Raw genomic sequence first — 20,076 nt, forward strand, 5'->3', positions numbered from 1 at the left:
GACCTTAGTGGTCCCCTAATACTGTATCTGAAGTCTCTTTTATATAGACCTTAGTGGTCCCCTAATACTGTATCTGAAGTAAGTCTCTTTTATATAGACCTTAGTGGTCCCCTAATACTGTATCTGAAGTCTCTTTCCCGAAATTCAGCCTTTGTGCAGAATTACAGCCACTAGAGCCAGTCCCACAATGAGCTTTACTTAGGATGTGCCATTTCTGTGCCTGTAGCTATTGAGGAGGAGAGAGGGGGGAGCAAGGTGGAGGGTGGGGGTGTGGCCTTGACCAACTGCCACTTTGCTTGTTTGAAAGCCATGATGTCCCTCTCTCATGGGTGGGCCAAATTCTCTGGGCGGGCAAAGCAGAGAAAGGGGAGGTAACCTTGCTCCTTATGACCTCATAAGGAGAAGATTCCAGATCGGCCCATCTGAGCTTTCATTTTCTCAAAGGCAGAGCAGGATACCCAGGGCTCGGTTTACACCTATCGCCATTTCTAGCCACTGGGGGCCCATAGGCAGGCTGGGGGAACGCATGCTGTTAAAAAACCTCAAACTAAAATGTTCATGCCATGGGACCTTTAATTAAAATATCGATATTTGGCGTCGGCGTACTTATTCTCGTAGCACACGAAGGACAACAATATATTGCCATATTGATGTTTCGTCCCACCCCTAACGAAAACCTGCGCTGTGCTTTGCCTCTCTGCCTGCAATATGCTCTGTGTCACACCTTGCTGTTTTACCTCTGATCATGTGTAGGCGGCTTTAGAAAGCTCAAATGATGTCTTAATGCACAAAATCTATATCTGTGTGGTGCTGCAATGGGCTTTTCCTGAACTCTCTGTTCCACTGGGAGCTCAGTGGCATGACATCACTGGCAGTCAAGGCAGTTCTTACCTAAGCTGCCTTTAGCTGCCCTTCTGTCTGACTTCACTGCCAGACATGCACCATACACACACACTGCTGCTTAATTGATGACATCACATAAAAGCTTTAGTCCACTGAAGTTGGCATCTAGTTTAATATCCTAAGTGGCCTGGCTCGTCTCACAAACTCCCAGAGGTGCCATACCCAGAGATTCAGTCAATATAGGCTGATGGACGTCTCTGCTCTCCCTCAATGTCCAAATATACGTCAGACTGAGAATCCAGGGCTTCTTCTATCAATACCTATTATAAAGTGTACATCACTGGTTTCTTTTTATTCAGATATTTAAGGATAAAAGCACCTGCAGGTGCAGCATGTTTTTGCCAATGAGCAGATCCAGTCCCACAGCAGTCTGAAACAGGGCAGTTAGGAATAAGATCAAAGTACAGCTTATTATTTTACAAACTACTATTATTTCTATTTTTTTTTGGTAATCACATTGTGACTAATCTGTATCAAATTAATTAATACTTACTGAATTAATACTGAAAACTATACTTTCAACTATTCAATTTGAACTCAAACACTGCAGTAACATCTATGTCCTCTTCTACTTGTGTATTGTATACTTGTATCTATATATATTGTTACTCCGTTTCTGTTACCTGCCTAGGAACTACGTAGCTATGTAAATTAGCATTCTTGCTAACTCAGGCATGTTTACATTTACATCTTGTATTTTATATTGATGTGTGCTGTGTCCCTGTGGGGGGTTTATCAGATTCTACCACTTGCACAACAGCCAGTTACTGTGGTTTACAAGCAATTATCTCTCTCTTTCTCTATAAACTGTACCAAGTAGCCTTAAAGCTGCTATCTGTAATGCTTTGCTGTATTTATAAATCGTTCATTTCTATGTGGTGTCTAAAAACACAAAGGCGGCACCGCCCGCGATATTGTTTTTCCCACTATGGCCACGCCAAGATCCGCCCTTCAATAGCATTCACACACTACTATTGGCCAGGCGTCCATGCTTCCTATCATCTGACCAATCCTTTAACCCTAACCTTAACCACTCGAGGTGAAATGCCTAACCCCAACCAATCGAGCTGCTTCGTAGGGCGGGTCTTGGCGTGGCCATAGTGGGATTTGTAATTTTGCGCACCGCCCAGCAGGAAAGGCCCGCGGCGTCCCGTCGCTATGGCAACTTAGTAGGGAAGGCACAACAACGCTTCAATCATGTCTACCTCTGTGGCGAAAGAAGAAAGAAAGAAGAGACGTACTCTGGTTCTAAGGCCGTAAGTTGACATTTCTTCACTCATTTTGTCAACATGCTTATGTAAGGTTCCATGGTCAATTGCCAAAGAACATTTGAAGACCATTATTTTAATATAATTTGGCAGTTAAAAACTAAAAGTTTTTCAAACAATAACTCCCGTTTCCCTGGTAACACTTGAGGGTTTGACTAACGGCATTACCTGGAACAATAATTTCCAAACCATAAGGTTCTAATGCAATGGAAAGAATGTTCACTGCTCCAGTAAATAGGACGGACCTAAGATAACGTTACGTCCTTAGACGGGTAGCTATATGGCAGCAGCCCTGGAGCTTCCCGTATCATGCCTCCCGTAAGGGCATGAGACGGAAGGCTCCAGCCTGCAGCCATACAGTCTTGGCTCAGCTAACGTTACGAGCTACACGTTAAACAGCGAACGTTATGCTAGCAAGAGTCAAAGTGAATAACATTGTGTTTGGTTGACAAACAGCAAATGTAATTTTAATGCATGTTTAACAACAAGATAAGCTAGCTAGCTATACAGCCATCGATATCAAGACTTTCACCAACAAATTATACGCCACGTGTAACATTATTGTTGGACGTGAGCTGAACAGCTAGCTAGCTAAGTGAGACAGAAAAGTCAGTTCAGAGAGGGTCAGTCAGTGTAACGTTGCCTTACTTCTTGCAGCTTGTGTGGTCAGGGCACGAGGCACTCGGTATTTTCTTTTAATGTAGAGTTAGCGCATTAATTTAGAACGATAAAGTTAAACAGAGCGTTTCACCGAAACTACTTAGGACACCCTGGAGCCAATCAGAATCGAGTATTCACCCAGCATCTGAATTGGACCAAAAAAGGTGCCCATGCAGTACCCTAATTCAGCGGTTCCATGACATGATGATCACGTGTGTCTTAGATATATAAATATTCATACTGTATATCTTGTAGGCAGGGTCCACAATTAGCACCATTTACCAGCCAAATTGGCTTTCCCCATAGCAAATGTTGGTATAAATATCAGCCTATAAATAATACTGTTACAACAATGAGAAGTAAGGGTCCTCAAAAATCAGAAGTGCCTCAGTACTGGTGAGTACAGGCCTATTTCAGCCCCTGCATAATGCAAATACTGTATTTAACTAACTGGAGCCCTGCTAACTGTTATACTAATGTTTCATTTTGCTGTTTCCTAGCTCTTCTCGAACAATAAATATTTCAGTGTCAGGCATACACGGAGTCAACCAAAGTACAAGAGACATAAACAGCGTCGTCGGTTCCCCGAGCAGGAAAAGTTTCAGCCTGTGCGGTGGCAGCAAAGTTCTGGAGAAGAGCTCCATTCAAACTCAGAGACAAGCTGTTCGGGTAACTTACACTAACAGGCTACAAGTATTACCTCAGTGCCCCATTCCTTCTATATTTGTAGGAGCAGTAAGCTAATATAGCAGTCATATTGGAGATACGTGGCTAATTGTTCTCCTGTTTTGCAGGTGTTTGATGATGAAGGCAATGACGTCACTCCTCAGCCGCTGCAGCATGCAGATCCAGCTGCTGCGCAGGCCAAAGCCAGCAGGTTGTTTCTGGATGAACTGTCCGCTGGATCCGCATCAGATCAGACGACAGCCACTGGGAGCTTTGCTATGCCTTTCTCCAGGTACCACCACTCATTGTTATACACCATCTAGTCTATATCGAAGACGTTTCATTTCTGCGATTGTTCAGGTGCCGCTGGAAATTCCGCCAGATGTCCCTCATTTCGGCCGGATGTCCGTCACCTTCCGCTTTCTTTGTGTTGGCGTTCTAAACTCCGGTGGATTCATGAGGACTATGGTTAACTGCTCCTCAGATCTCTGCAGGGTAAATCCAGACAGCTAGCTAGACTATCTGTCCAATCTGAGTTTTCTAAAACAACCTTTGAACGTACACGTTCCACCAAAACAATTACCTTCCCGAGGCTATTTTGCAGCGGCACCGTTACTCCATCCGCGGCTTAGTACCGCCTAAGACGATTGTGATTGGTTTAAAGAAATGCCAATAAACCAGAGCACGTTTTTCTCCCATCCCGGAATGCTGTGTGGACTAGCCAGACCCTCCTCCGCAGCACTGTGGAGGAAGGTCTGGCAATGCGAGACTATACACCAGCTGATCTGATGGTCAAACAGCTGGAGCTGATCCGAGGTGACATTGCAGTGTGTGGGATCCTCGGGTTTAGGAAAATTGAGGAAAACCAACAGCAAGTTTGTTAGACATATGCTTGTTTACCACAGGTGGCTTTATTAAATATGAATCAATGAAATTGCCTTTTCATATTCCAATGTATGAGTTCTTGATAAGAGAGATGATGGGCAGGAAAATAATCATTTTATTTACTTTAGTGTTGACATCCTATTTTGTGCCTTTGTTGCCACACATTTTCACCTTGTAAAAATGTACTCTGACATTGTTTTCCAGGTCAATATTAGGAAGCAGCAGAATATCCAGCCAGTCTACCATAGAGTCGATGAATGAGGAGATTGAGGATACATTTTCCAAACGGGACATGCCCATCAACTTCCCAGGTTCATCACATTAATTCTAAAATACATATATAATATAGCAGATATTTGTGACCTATCTGTGGTATTTGGTACAAGTTTCCCTTTCATATCTTTTGTTCGGTTCAGATGTGCAGGGGAAAAGAGACACCGTGAAAGAACAGGTGACAGAAGACATGTTGAAAGAGGTCATAGATCTCTACATCTCTGAGACAGACAGCATTTCACTGCTGGACATACGTAGCACCTTTGTGTCAGTGGACGCCGATGACGCAGAAGCTATCATGTGAGTGAAGTACTCTAAATTTTTTTTTCTTTCAACTAATTGACAAGCCGAATACACATGGGAAAGACACACCACTCCTAATCTTTTTAAACTGCAAAAAAAAGACAGAGATGTCTTTTTCTTTGGAACTCGGGCACACATATTAATACAGTATGTGATTGTGGAATAAAAGTGAATTTTATCTGTTGGGAAGGGCGTAACTTTGGGTTCAACATTTCTGGTGAATTTTTCTGCAGCAATTTGTGCCTTTTCTGCATCAATTTATGGTGCAAATGTAATTATTAGATATTTGGGGGGATTGCAATGGCCAGTTTTGATTAGTGGGGGGGGGGGGGTTGTCTGTTGGTCATTAATCAAAAGATGTATTTTCTTCTTTGGTTTTAACCAGCTGGGGTTATCTTCCCCTTGTTTTGTTTTACAGGGAGAGAAACAATCAGTATGCTGAGGTTTGCAGGAGCAGAATGGACAACGATAAGTATGTGGATCAATCAGTGCAGACGTTGAATGGAGCTACTAAAAACAAACAGGTCCAGAGCGACAGCATTGTCATGGTGGACAAAGGTTAGGCTCATTATTTCCCTTTGGAGCTTGCAAAGCTAACGCTGCATCAATGAATATTTCTTATGGTCACTTGGGGGGCAGCGGAAGAAGCCGAAAACACAGCACTCAAAAATATATAGACAGTTACCTATTTAAACAATATTTACTCTCCTTTTAGCTCTGTTTTGCGCAGTGGTGGAATGTACTAATTTACTCAAGTACTGTACTTAAGTACACATTTGAGGTACTTGTACTTGAGTCTTTTCTTTTAATGCCACTTTCTAGTTCTACTCCACTACATTTCAGAGAGAAATATTGTACTTTATTAACCAGACAGCTCTAGTTACAAGTTAGTTTACAAATTAAAATTTTTGCACACAAAACACATGTAGTTTATAAAATACAATGTTTTATTATAAATTAAACTACCCAATAATATACATGCCTACAAGTAAAGCTAAGATGATTAGCTTATTAAACACGTAGTTGATTGACAGAACTGTTTCCAGTTTCTAAAATGTGAGGATTTTTCTGCATTGAGTACTTTTACTTATATTTTAAGTACCTTTTCCTGATGAGGACTTGTAAAGAGTAATTTTAAATTGTGGTATTACTACTTTTACTTAAGGAAAGGATCTGAATACTTCTTCCACCAATGGTTTTGGGCTCCGTCATTTCCAAAAAATAACATCTGGCTCTTTAGCTTATGTTCCCTAGCCAGTCTCTAACTGTGTCTGCCGTTTGGTGCTGGGCAGGTAGTGGGATTATCTGAGCTTTTATAACTGAAACAGCCACCTGTTGTTGCTGGATACGAGGCAGACAAGGGGGGTGGGGGGTGGGAGGGGTTTATGGGAAAGACTAAACGAAGACAATTAAAACGATGACTTAAAATCGTCAAGGGGATACACATTCCTGCTGCCAGTTTCACTCTATTCAATTCACGGAAATTTGTTGGCGGTAACACGCCAATAATGTTGAAATATACTTCAATAATCAATAAGACTGAATGTAACAAGGAATGTGGTAATGAATATAACTTTCATGCCCACAGCCACGACTGTTACCAGCTGGGATGTGTATGACACTTTGATCAGCCCTGAGCAGGGTGAAAAGCTGTGCAGCCCTGAACTGGGGAGGGCTCAGTGTCCCGAGGCTGCTGTGGACAGTGGCAGAGGTGCAGAGAGGAGCGTGTCAGTGGGCAGCACAGCCAGCACAGGTAACAATGCTTCAGGCCTGGGGTTTTATCGCCTGTAACGACCCTCCCTGCATGTATAATTTTGTTGTGTTTCTCTTCAGCCAGTGCTGCCAGCTCATTGAAAGAAGTGGAGCCGCTTGGGAACAGTTTAAACGCTGAGTCAGACTTGCAGCTGATCATGCTGTCAGAGAAATTCCAACACTGCTTACTAGTGATGGAGAGGAGCATTCTGGGAAACATTTTCCAACCCCAGCTGGCTGCTTACAGACAACTGCCCGTAATAGAAGGTAAAGCCAGCTCATTATCACATTTTTTCACTTCAAAAGCGCTGATACACTACTAGTGCTAATGCAGATGAATCAGGATGCGTCCTGGACACATGCAGGGGCATAGCACAAAATTCTGGGCCCTGGAGAAAGGAATTTTCTATGGACCCCTCCCTGTATCCACAGCTGTTCATTCTAGCATATTTTTGGGGCCCTGGGTACTCAGTCCCCTTTTTCTCCCCAGTCCGACACCCCTGGACACATGAATTGCCTCCCAATTATTGGTCAGGTCAGATAAAATGTTAATGGGTACTCAGGGTTCAGGGTTAAGGTTTTTTTTTTATTTATTTTTTTTACTTGCAAGTGAAAAACAATTCTACTTGCCCAAAGTCAGTTTTTACTGGCCCCTATGCAAATCAATTTTTATGTGTGGTTTAAAATGACAACAAAGACTCAAGTAAATTGGTATATTTGACCTTAATTTACAATGTTCATACTGAAAGTGGAGGCAATTATTTAAAAAGAACCTATCAAATGTAATAGCAATGATTAACTTACCAGAGAGACAGTGGATCCTGTCTGTAATTTGTTTGACCGCATGCATTTTTAGGTACCCTTATTTCTACTATGCCATAGAGTTTGAACATTTCTTATTTGCTTTAGCTCGTACGCAGCCATCATCTTCCTTCCCTTCTAACAAGACAGACGCCAGTCGCACGTGTCGCTAGCACCAAGTCAATTCTTGACCAACGGCACATTCAAATCAAATTATTCAACAAGCATTCTCTGTTGAGGGCAAGAGAACGATAACATCATTTATGATTGAAAAACTTTATGATAAAAAAATGATTGAAACCTTTTTCTTTTTTTAATCCCTTGTCTGTTCATGTTTACTTGCCCAAAGTGGCCTTGCCCCGGGCCATTGGGCAACCCTTATTGTTGAACCCTGATACTAATGGATAAAAATGTAACCATTTGAATGAAAAGGTGGGTATAAATGCCATGATTGTGTCAGACCCAGACAGTCCGGTGAAGCCTGGGATCGGGGAGCAGAGGGAGGAGGATGCCGAGAGCCCCAGATCTCCGGCCGTGGAGCGTCTCTGGGCTTTCAGCTGCGAGCTCAGCCGAGGGAGCAGCGTCAGCAGCATGGCCTGGAACAAGAAGAACCCGGTAACATAGACGCACCTGCTGCGGTCGGCAAAAAAAAACTACTGCTCCTGTACACCTGAGTCACTGTCATTTTATCTCCTTTGATGAGGTTTTGGAAATGCTTCTGTTAGCCGGTATGGAGCTCAACAGTGAAAATCCCATTCACAATTAATCGCAATTTTATTGAAATCGCAATATGGACCACTAGTGCAATATCTAATGTGTCAAACCATTCTGAATGAAGTGTTGTGGTGCTGCAGAGACGTCCCGGCCTACAAATCGTATCCTACAGACTATAATATAATATGCAAAAATCACACTATACAGTATACAACTTTTTTAATTTTAATATTTTTCACTGAAAATTACAATAATTATTAAAAAAATCATCATTCCCTTCAATGTCGTGTATCATATCACGGTCGCAATATCAGTCAAAATAATTGCAATTAGATATTTTTCTCATATTGTGCAGCCCTTATTCATATGCTGCATAAGGATTTTGATTATTAGCCATAATGTAAGCTAGACCAACCATGAGTTATGAGATTGTGAAACAAAGGTTTTTGCTCCTGTAGAAGCCACAAGTCTGTATGAAATCAACCTTGTTTTATTTGTGATGTCATGGAGAAGTACTACACTACCCAATATCCTAAGAAAAACAGGGACGTCTCTGATTGGTGGAACTCGCCGTTACCATGGAAATGTTTACCGCGAACAGCTAGCAGGCTGCTACCACTGAAGACTGTGATCGTTTCTGTACACAGTCTTGTAACTTTGCCTTTTTTCCCCCCGTTTTCAAAATGGTCTTTTGTGCCGAATCAAATGTTTTATGGTCACGATTCATCTCGCAGCTGGTTGGCTTGGTTCCAGGTTTAAAACTCTTTATTTAAGCATTTTATGAAACGACAATAGAGCAACTGAATGGGGAAACTTATTTCCATAACCGGAGCCGTTCAAAAAGTCGGCGGTCACCGTTGAGTTCTATTGTAGGATGTCCATTTAATGGTGTTCACTACTTATATTAGCAACATGGGGAAATTTAAATGAAGTGTTAATCATGTTTGCAATATGTCATTGCAGATGCCAACATTTTTGTTAGTCTGTATTCTTTAAAAGGGGTAGTTCACCCAAATCACAAAAACAGACTTTTTCCCCCAGTAGTGGTTGCTAAAAAACTAAATATGTCAATTTAAGAATTGTTTCTTTACATGGTCTTACAATAAACCATACAGTTGCATCCATGCTCGTAACCAATATTTCTTGGTTGTTTTTTTTAATCATGAGTGTAGTAGCCAGGTAGCTAGCTAGAAATGTAGGAAGATGATGTACCCATTCTTAAGCCTGCCTACAAAGCTCTGATCGGTCAATTGTTTCTTAAACCGGGGGAAACAGCACCAGACACAATGTTCCGGTTATGCTGGATAATCCCCAGAAAATTATGTCAGTAGTTTTCACTGGAACTACTTTCTACCAAAAACATTGTATCTATTAAAAATGTTTCACAGTTGACAAACTGTTCACTTATACAGATTTGCTTGTGCTCTGCTTTTCTCTGCTAGGACCTTCTGGCTGTGGGCTATGGTGAGTTTGGCTCCAGTAACCAGAAACCAGGCCTGGTGTGCTGCTGGTCTCTCAAAAATCCCACGGTATGACTTACGTATGTTTTTAACCTTTATTTACCTCCAATCACCCATTTTAAATGGTATCACACCATCCACTGTGCATTACCAGTGGTTATGAGCCTCATAGGTATGGGTTACAAACGGCCTGCTGCACATACTAGTAGGTTCAGAAGGCAGTTATCATCAATTCATATGGTTCATATAGAATTTTAAACTCTGGCCGATTTATGAGGACTATGGTTAACTGCTCCTCAGATCTCTGCAGGGTAAATCCAGACAGCTAGCTAGACTATCTGTCCAATCTGAGTTTTCTGTTGCACGACTAAAACAACTTTTGAACGTACACCTGTTCCACTGCACCGTGGCTCCATGCGGAGCTTAGCGCTCCCCAAGACGATTGTGATTGGTTTAAAGAAATGCCAGTAAACCAGAGCACGTTTTTCTCCCATCCCAGGATGCTGTGTGGACCAGCCAGACCCTCCTCCGCAGCGCTGTGGAGGAAGGTCTGGCAATGCGAGACTATGGTACCATTGACATTTGGTTCCACACAGGACAGGACCGCCAGTCTCTCGGGTGAAAGTCATGTGCGTTTGTTTGACTCACCCACCAGCCCAACCGACCTCCAGTCCTTACGCAGCATTTCGCTCCCTCTTACTGTGTCATTTTCCGGCGCCGCAGTAAGCGTAGAATATTGACGCAGATGGGTGATCAGTTTACCAATGGATGATAACGGCTGACTGAGCCAGCTAGGAGGTAGAGTAGGGCCCTAATGCCTCATATCTTTGGTAGTGATAGAAACCGATAAAGCCCAATCGGCTAATAACATTAGCGGTACGCAGAATGTCGACTGAGAATTTAGTTCCTGTGTGTGGAGTGCCAGCTGTCCATTCCAGATGTTGTCACGTGTCACCTCTTCAGTGGCCGGAGCGTGTCATCCGCTGTGACAGCGCTGTGACTTCCCTGGATTTCTCATCCAATAACCCCAGTCAGCTGGCTGTGGGCATGCAAGATGGCGGTATCGCTATCTACAACGTGAAGAGTCGAGACAACAAGGCCTGTTTCATCAGCAGCAGGTGAGGACTGTGTGTAGACAGTGCAGCTCTTACATCAAACTAATGGTTACTGCTGCTACTACTCACATTAATGCTCTTTACTTCTTTCTGTGTGTGTGTGTGTGTGTGTGTGTGTGTGTGTGTGTGTGTGTGTGTGTGTGTGTGTGTGTGTGTGTGTGTGTGTGTGTCCAGTGGATGTCCTAACAGGCACTTGGATCCAGTGTGGCAGCTTAGGTGGACCCAACAGGAGTTGAGTCTGACAGGAGAAGAGAAGGTGGAATCTCTGTTTTCTGTGGCTGCAGATGGCAGGATCAGCAAGTGGTTTGTCAGCAACAATGGCCTCGACTGCATAGGTACTGTACTCAGCACCAGGCAATGCTTTTACCAGTGTCAATTCAGCTTAAAGTGCATAGCGATGGACTCTAAGAGTATACATTCATCCAGAAGTAACCAGAATTGTAATGTAACTCATTCACGAAGAGAAACACCTTTCTAACATTTCATTTAGAAGTTATCGGACACAAGACCTTTTAGATTCTTTAACTCAAACATGCTCGGAACATTTTAAAGGACAGGGAAACAACAATGTAGTCAATAACCATTCTGTCAATACACCTGATTTGTTACGTTCAAATCTTTTTTACTGTTGTCATATTGGCACTTCAAAGGCAATTTTCTTTTCTTTTTATGAAAAAGTCTGTCTGTCTGTCTGTCTGCAGACCTGATGAAGCTGAAGAAGAGTCATAACCCAAAGAAGAGGGCTGGAGGGACCACCACAGGGAAGAAGACAGAAAGTGTTCTGTCAGCACTGACTCCTGGTCTGTGCTTTGACTTCCATCCAACAGTAAGTTGGGGGCTTAAAAGCTTTTTTTCTGTGGAAAACTACATACATATGAACAGGTATCTTTTGTGCTAATGCCCTGGCTGCCAATTACTGTCAACATTGACAATTTCAATAGTTCTAAGGGTTGTTTTTTGGACTTTGGCTTCTAAATGATTGCAAGCATGCCTCACACCAGCGTTTCATTGTTTCACCAGGATGCCAGTGTCTACTTGGTTGGCACATGGGAAGGTCTCATCCACAAGTGCTCCTGTTCCAACAGTCAGCAGTTTCTGGACACGTACAGGAAGCACTTTGTAAGTCCACCAGAATACAAGTCACCACCACCTCCTTCTGATAAGACTGCTAAAATATTGTACTCCAATAAAAGTACCAATACTTTGATGAAATATTACTCAAGTACAAGTGAAATTACCTATCTGATAAAGTAATCAAGTAAAAGTAATAAGTAGTTCATTTAAAATGTACTTTAAGTAAAAGTGACTTAGTTACATTTAAAACTGTAAAACAGGGCGAGGGAGGGGGGATCTCTCCCATGTAGTGAAAATAGGACAAGGGGTCATAAATCCAAAACTATTTGGTTTTTAATTAAAGAAAAATCTATACAAATGTATAAACAAGTAATTTGCTTGAAAGTACCAATGCACAAATACTTCCCAAAACATGTTTCCGCAGATTAGATGTGGAGTTATTGAATGCTGCCAGTTCAGTCACCTTTGGCAGGTACGGAAGAGGATTAGGGCCACTGGTGAACAATGTATTTGAGGTCTGACTTTATTCTCAGAATTCTGAAAATAAAGTCAGACCTCAAATACATTGTTCACCAGTGGCCCTAATCCTCTTCCGTAGGCAGGCACATCTGCCATCGCATGATGATACTGTTGGCCCGCTTGAATTTAAATGAACAGTCTTTCAAATGTGGCCAAGGATTTTTGTCGTTTTGGGCAGCAGAATTCTATGTTTCAGCTAGCATTTCTACTGAAACAGTCTCTGAACCTGATCCACCTCCACCTCGTTCTCCGTCTCCTAGAGAAAGACTTGGCGCCTGGTAGGCAGCCTAGATGCCGATCATTCCTCACTGTCGTGGTTCCGGGCGCGATTTTTTTTTCTTCTTCCTTTCGGTTTTCGTTAGTCAAAGTTTTAGTTTTTTTACTCAGTAACGGAGGGATTTGTAATGTAGCGTAAATACAATACTTCACTCAAAACATAATCAAGTACATTTTAAATAACCCGATTTTAAAAACTACTTGAAAAATACACAACAAAACTACTCAATACAGTAACGTGAGTAAATGTATTCCATTACTTTCCACCTCTGCTGCTTTGAAGCAAAACACAAAAAGACAACAATATGGCGTATATATATGTATATATGTATGTGGGCCTCACTCCTGACCAATCCCCCCCGTAGATTTGTTTCCTGCTACTGGCGATCTAATTGGAGACGAACAGCCAATCAGAATTGACCTTTAATTCTCCAATCGGTTGATTTTGTGGCACACTTATAACGCTGTGACAATTTGAGCGAGTGTGTCTAGAGTTTAGCGCGCAGAGAGAAGAGGTTGAGAGGGAGGGAGCCGTGACCGGAGCGCAGCAGCGGCTACCTGAGTGCAGAGGAAGAGTTTTTGAGAGGGCCCACGAGGAAACTGCGTGAGAGGGTTATTATTAGTGATGGTCGAATGACGCTTCGTGAACTATTTTCTTTGTTTTCTGAGCTCACTAGATGGCGATGGCGCTCTCTGTTCAAAGAAAAAGGTTAAAGCAACGGCAATTCAGTGGGTTTTCAACCCTTTGTTGAAGAGAGAGCGCCGTCTAGTGGGCTCAGAAAAAAAGACCATTTGGCCATCACTAGTTATTATTGCCGAAATTAAAGTTAGTTAGAAAGAAACCAACACAAACATACGGCTAGTGGGAAATCTGATTGGCTGGTAACTTTAAAAATCTATTAGCCGTTTTGGCTGGTGATTAAAAAAGTTCATTTAAAGCACTGAAGCTGCCCATATATGGAAAAGCGGCTCGGTATAACAATCACATGGAGCCGTAAACTGTTGAAAGCGGCGCGTTCAGAACAGCGTGGAATCTGAGGTTTTGGCTCACAGGGATTTCTTTAAAATATGTTTATCTCATTATTTGAAGCCTCTGGCCACGTTTACCATGAACATCTGTCATATCTGTAACAGAAAATACAGAAAAGCATGTCTCCTTGAAGATTACAAAATGACCTTTTCTCTCATCTCATCTTTCTGTCTCGGACCACCGTTTCTCGGGTCCCCGCGGTACATTTTTGTTGCAATATTTGTAAATGTTTCCTGCTAGATGCTTAAATCTAATTAGCTCAAATCTAATTCCGTGACCACTTGTTGCTGATGTTTTCATTTGGGTTGAGGAAATCCGAGAGAAGTTCAGCAACTGTCACTTCTTTGCCCCTCAGTGTCCTGTGAACCGCGTCACATGGAGTCCACTCAGTCCAGATGTGTTCCTGAGCTGCTCGGCTGACTGGACCATCCAGCTGTGGAAGCAGGACCACCATAAACCCCTATTAGGCTTCATCTCCACCCGGAGAACGGTGTGCGACATCAAGTGGTCCCCAAAGTGGGCGACAGTATTCGGAGCCGTTAATGAGGGACAGCTGGAGATCTGGGACCTGAATTTAAGCGTGTGAGTGAGACTGAGGGGGGGGGGATCTGTCTGTCTGTCCGTTTGTTTCCCTGATGTCAAAACTACAGCCGGGTAGCGAGTTCAATATTTTTTTAGGCACAGCCGAATCGCCTCCTTAGTATCGAAAAATGCCTTTTCACTCAATACCAAATTTCACTACCTAAGGAGTAAATCTCATCAGCCTCAGTGAGCCAATAAGCACGCAGCATGCTTCTACCAAGATCTAATAATGTTTGTGATTGGCTGTCAAGTCTTGCATTGCCAGACCTTCCTCCACAGTGGTGCGGAGGAGGGTCTGGCTAGTCCACACAGCATTCCAGGATGGGGGAAAAACGTGCTCTGGTTTATTGGCATTTCTTTAAACCAATCACAATCGTCTTGGCCGGCACTGGGCGCCGGGCGGAGCCCCTGTGCCGCTGCAAAATACCCTCGGGAAGGAACTTGTTTTGGTGGAAGGTGTGTACGTTCAAAAGTTGTTTTAGTCGTGCAACAGAGAACTCAGATTGGACAGATAGTCTAGCTAGCTACAGTGACATCGGGCGGAATTTTCCGTCAGAACGACAGCAGTCCTGGAAGTGGAACGTCGTGGATATAGTCTACTGGCTGTCTAACGTTACACGTCAAAGGCATGCAGGAAAAACTATGTTATGCACTCGGCTTACGTAGTAGGAACTGAAAAAAATACATATATGTGCCGTAATGTTGTAATTTATATTTGTTAAAATGGATTTTATAATATTGGTATCCAAAAAAGTATCCGGTGTCAAAGTCACGGTACCAATCCCTAGTGTAACCTGTGCCAGGAGTAATCCTGTCTGCCCACCTTGTACACTTGTCCCCTTCAGCTTGGACCCGGTCATTGTGCAGCCTGCTGCCGCTGGTGTGAAGATGAGCTCCCTGCTGTTCGCCCCCCAGACGGACTGTGTCCTGGTCGGAGACAGCGATGGACAGGTGACCGTCTACCAGCTGAGGAACCTCTGTGTGGGAGACAGCAGCCAGGTAACACTGAAGGGAAGGTTATTATGCAGCGCCTGCTGCTGGCGTGGACCGTTGAGGCTAAATGCTGCAACTGCAGGGAAAATAAATGAATACATAAATGAATTGTGCAAATACATAAAGAAACAAACTACTCAGGATGCTGGAGACAGAAGTACCCCGTGTGTTGTCAGTCGATTAGGTTTCCCTGCGTGTCTCAGAGGTTCAGAGCGAGTTCTAAGCACAGAGACAACGGCTGGCTTGTTATACTGCAGCAGGTGTAAGCTGCGTGTGCAGTTCTAAGGGAAATGGGTTTGTGTTTTATGACCAACTGCAGATGTAGCCCTGTACAAAGTACTTGAAAGCAATACTTGAGTAAAAGTACAAGTATCTTACCAGAGAATAACTTTGGTAGAAGTTTAAGTCTCCTTTTAGAAGATTACTTCAGAAAACGTCTTAAAGTATCTAATATTTACTGAACTTAAGTATCAAAAGTAATTTTCTGATATTAAATGTACAGTATATATTAGAAGTACATGAAAAAAACTGAGTATGAACTTCATGGCCAAAGGTGTGTAACCTTATCTTCATCACCACTGTCATCGGGGTGGTCATCATCTGTTACCATGGCGGCAGTGCTTCCATGACACTAGTCATTATGCTTCCTCTTCTTCTTCTTTAGTTTTGGCCTATGGTTGTTTTTTGCCTCTTGGCAACAAACAGGCATTAGGTCACCAACTGGAACAGAGGGTGCATTATTTTGGCAACTTAAGGAGCAATGATTTGCCTACTAAATTCTAGTTTAAATTCCTGATAATGGACACCTCGTTACAGATTTGTCGCCGAGCAACACCAGAGACAACCCTACCGGCCTCTATGGTTGGACAGTGGAGGAAATTCAACACTGTCCACTCCTAATTTAAGTGAACCTTTCCTCTGGAATGTAGCATTTAGCTAAACATTCAAGCCCAAGGATAGATGAAGGGAAAGAAAAAAAACAAAAAACGCTGCACTGTCGCTCAGGGAAATGTATTTGTGACGGGTTTTGTGCAATTGATGAGCTTTTAATTGATCGTACTGTATTATCACCCCATGTAATCCTTGGCTGTCTGTGCTAATGTGCATCAGCTGGGAGGCATTTGGTGCAGTTTGGAAGTCAGTCAGTCAGCCAGCCAGCCAGCCAGCCAGTCAGCCAGCCATGGATACACAGATGCTCGGCTCACATGACAAACAACTCAAAGCGTCTCTCTCTCTCTGGATCTTGTCTTTCAGGTGGATATTCTGGAGGGCATCCTCTGCTCTGCAGCTCCTGGATAGCTTTAAGAAACAGACGGATGTATACCCAAGCCATTTGGGTTTCTGTCTGAAAGAAAGATGTAAATAAGTAGACCTACAGTGCATTTTGGCAATGGTCATTACTGTACATTTGAGATAGCATGAGACTTAACATCATGGTAACGGAGTTTGTCAAGAGTTCAAGCTTTAAGGCAAGGGAAATAATAAATCATGTCATTTTATTTGAATTCAACTTAATTGTTCTGCCAAAGATGCACAGAAGTGCGCACGCACACACACACGCGTATCAACAGCAGGACTCCAGACCATAGAAATAAAATGAGATTCATTAGATTTCTATGCTCCAGACTGCTAAACTCTCAGCACAAGTCTATTGTTTTCACTCAAACTAAACTTCTAAAATCAGCCTGATATCTTAAAGATTGCCACTTTAATCATCCTATCATCCTTGTGTATACAGAGCTGCTGACTGATTCCTGTGCATGATGAAGTGCTCCACTTTGCCTTCCTGATGACTGCTTTAGAACTCAGCGATATGGGGACCCCTTGTGGTCAGATTTGGTACAACAGAAAATTGAGTAATACTGCCTTTACATGGCCAAAATATTTAGTAGTGGAAAGTAACTAAAAAACATTTACTAAACTACAAATTTGAGATACTTTTACTTTGTGTATTTCATTTTAATTGGATGCTACTTTATACTTTTACTCAACTACAGTTCAGATGCATTTAACTACAGGTGTAGCAGAAAGAGGGGAAAGTACACAATAGCCCTTTTCAACCTTGAAAGGAAGCTGGGAGAGAGCGCTCTACCGAGTGAGCTACCCAGGTGAAAACAGTGTTTTAACATTGTGGCATTTCCTTTTAAGAAAAAGTGTTCATAAGTTATTGTCCATTTGAGAGACAAATCTTTGAAAAATGTTGCGCCTTTCACCTTTAATGGGAACCACATGCACAAAATACATGAATCATAAAAGACACGAGTCATCACTGTTGTCCCAAACCTTTTATTGCAGCAACAGATCATTTACAGAAAACCGTGACACTTCAAATCTCCACAATCCATCGTTACTTCACAATAATTTACATCGTCATCCTCAGCATCTACAGGACCGTATTAGATCTGCAGACAACACCGAGGCAAAGAGATGGCCAGTCTTTAACCAGCAGCTTTATTTCCCCTGCACAGTAATTAAACCGTTTCCAGCAACTGACACCCCCAGTGTGTGGGAGCAAAGCTGTCCACGTGAGCACAAGCCTTTCCAGCGTGACCACGACTTCTGATCAATGATCCGTAATGAAAAAGACGCATTTCACCAGGTGGCTCTGCAGTTTTATTTTATTGCCCTTCCCTATTGTTTCGTTGGAGAATAAAAAGTTTTCCTGAAGTAGCCCAGTCCCTTAAAACATGCCTGTCACAAACCGCTTATGGCTTTGTAAAAACCTTTTAAAGCATTTTCAGAAAATTATATATATTTTTTTTAATTATTTCTCCAAGTCCTTTTTAAAAATGTTCCTTTTAAAAATCTAGAAGCTCTCTCTTGGTAAAGACTGTAATCTTCAACTGGTAAAAAGGTTTTTGATTTCACACTGATTTACAAAATGTGAGGGAGTAGAAAAGACCAGCTAGTGGACAAGACATCCTACGAAAACGACTACTGCACACCATAAAAAAAAAAAAACAATATGCCAGGACTAGAAACACAAAATGGGACTAGGACACCCAAAAGATAGAATTAAAAAAATAAAAATAACTGTATGTTTTACTTGGTCTCTCTTCTTCCACTGAGAGTAGTGTTGTAATTCATCTTAAATCATCAGATCTACATATTGTTTATTGTCAGTATCACAACAGAAATGAGTTCTCCACAGTGCTGCACCCATTGTCCTAAAACTACTGTAGGGCATTTTCACACCTTGTTTAGTTTGGTGGAATCGAACCATGGAGCATTTACTACTACCACCTAGTGGACCACAGTCTGGTAGGACCAGGCTAGTGGACCAGAGTCTGGTGGACCAGAGTCTGGCAGGACCAGGCTAAAGCTCGGCGTCACGTCACTCGCATCTCAGTGGTCAAACTAAACGGCGCTGAAGTTGGAGACAGCCGGCGGCGGAGCAGAACGAAGTCTCAGTGACCGGAGCAGATGCAGTAAAGTTGCTGGCGAAAGAACCTATTTTAATGGAGATGTGCCCTAGTCCAGAACACAGGACCTTCTTCCTGCATTTACTTTCTTGCTCCCGCGCCCCCTCCCCCCCAGACACACAGGCTGAGTAAAACGTTCTCGCACGGGTTTTCTCGGTGCGAAATGAAACCGAACCAAAAAGGGGAAACGCTCCAGGTTTACAAACTCCTCAACCGAGTCGGACCAGAGCAAACCAACTGTAGGTGTGAGAACGCCCGTAGTGTCACAGTTCTATCAAAAGGATGTTCACCTGCAGGCTCCAAACTAAATCCATGAAGCTCTCAATAGGCCTTCTTAATCCTTAAACTTGAGTTATGTGATGGAATGGTTTGTAAGATGATGTTTGGCCTTGCAGGGGCCCTGCTACCATGGATCAATGATTAAAAAACAAAAAAAGAAAAACACACCAAGACAGATTCTGATTTCACAAAAGGAAAAAAGGAACAGTGACTAAAGAAAGTCTCCCTTTTGGAATAAAACACACGCCAACCGATGATAGAGACCACAGATCTTGTTCACTGAACTGGTTGGCAGTCAGCTAGTTATGGCCGACTTCCACAGGATCTGTTCAACCCTCCGGGAGCCACAGATAACTCCTCTTTTACACTGAAGCTAAAGTGGAATCAGCCTGACAGCCAGATCCATGGATAGCTGATGGATTTAAAAAAAAAAAAAAAAGAATCTTTACACCACAGTGTGACAGCTTTGCACCGTCCATGATGTCCTCATTCACATCACAGTTTAAAACTTAGAGCTGAAGTTTAAAGTTAGAACTTCATATTAAACTTTAAGATAGTCTAGTCAGATGATCTAGGGAATCATATCTGAAAATGGAGAAGAAAAAAAACCAGCTAGGAATCTACAGAACACAAACACACGGAGGTAAAGTTAGCTAGAGAACAAACGAGAAGAAAAAAAAAAAATAAAGTTAAAACAACAAACTCCTGAAACCACATCATGACTTCTACTGCTCACAGAAAGTATTGTAAAGAAAAAATTTTCCAAAAAAAAAAAACACCCCCTCATTTACAAAAAACAAAAAAAAAAAAAAAAAAAAAAAAAAAAAAAAAAAAAAAAAAAAAAAAAAAAAAAAAAAAAAAAAAAAAAAAAAAAAAAAAAAAAAAAAAAAAAAAAAAAAAAAAAAAAAAAAAAAAAAAAAAAAAAAAAAAACAAAAAAAAAAACAAAAAAAAACAAAAAAAAACCCCAACACAAACCAACCCCCCCCAAAAACCCCCCCCCACACCCCCGCGGAAGAAAACACACACCCCGAAAAAAACACGCCCAGAGACACAAAAAAAGAAGAAAAAAAAAAAAAAAAAAAAAAAAAAAAAAAAAAAAC

At 42.1% G+C, this 20,076-nt stretch overlaps 1 protein-coding gene across 4 annotated transcripts; it reads left to right on the forward strand.

Annotated features, from left to right (window-relative positions):
- The first annotated feature begins 1,458 nt into the window (after positions 1-1,458).
- On the forward strand, positions 1,459-18,248 carry dnai4 (dynein axonemal intermediate chain 4). Of its 4 annotated transcripts, none has more exons than XR_005640625.1 (18): positions 1,459-2,159; positions 3,332-3,500; positions 3,626-3,789; positions 4,587-4,693; positions 4,799-4,955; positions 5,377-5,516; positions 6,547-6,711; positions 6,792-6,977; positions 7,972-8,126; positions 9,668-9,754; positions 10,649-10,803; positions 10,975-11,135; positions 11,502-11,626; positions 11,821-11,919; positions 14,055-14,281; positions 15,127-15,280; positions 16,529-16,632; positions 17,013-18,248. XR_005640625.1 is itself a non-coding variant. In XM_039814950.1 (18 exons), the coding sequence occupies exons 2-18, from the start codon at positions 3,184-3,186 to the stop codon at positions 16,621-16,623; spliced, it is 2,388 nt and encodes a 795-aa protein (XP_039670884.1). In that variant the 5' UTR covers positions 2,176-2,995; positions 3,087-3,183; the 3' UTR covers positions 16,624-16,779. The 4 variants fall into 4 exon arrangements, 3 of the variants coding, with proteins under 3 accessions (XP_039670885.1, XP_039670884.1, XP_039670883.1); XM_039814950.1 differs by lacking the exons at positions 1,459-2,159; positions 17,013-18,248 and adding exons at positions 2,176-2,995; positions 3,087-3,227 and having other exon boundaries at positions 14,055-14,279; positions 16,529-16,779; XM_039814951.1 differs by lacking the exon at positions 17,013-18,248 and having other exon boundaries at positions 16,529-16,779.
- Positions 18,249-20,076: the final 1,828 nt, after the last annotated feature.

This window comes from Perca fluviatilis, chromosome 11 (assembly GCF_010015445.1).
Source record: "Perca fluviatilis chromosome 11, GENO_Pfluv_1.0, whole genome shotgun sequence".
Lineage (NCBI taxonomy): Eukaryota > Metazoa > Chordata > Actinopteri > Perciformes > Percidae > Perca > Perca fluviatilis.

Excerpts from the sequence above, each read along its gene's own strand:
- dnai4 (XM_039814949.1), top strand. The coding sequence starts at position 3,184 with ATGAGAAGTAAGGGTCCTCAAAAATCAGAAGTGCCTCAGTACTG. Across the intron at positions 11,136-11,501 it reads CAATGGCCTCGACTGCATAG|ACCTGATGAAGCTGAAGAAG; the intron begins GTACTGTACTCA and ends GTCTGTCTGCAG. Across the intron at positions 15,281-16,528 it reads GTGTGGGAGACAGCAGCCAG|GTGGATATTCTGGAGGGCAT; the intron begins GTAACACTGAAG and ends CTTGTCTTTCAG.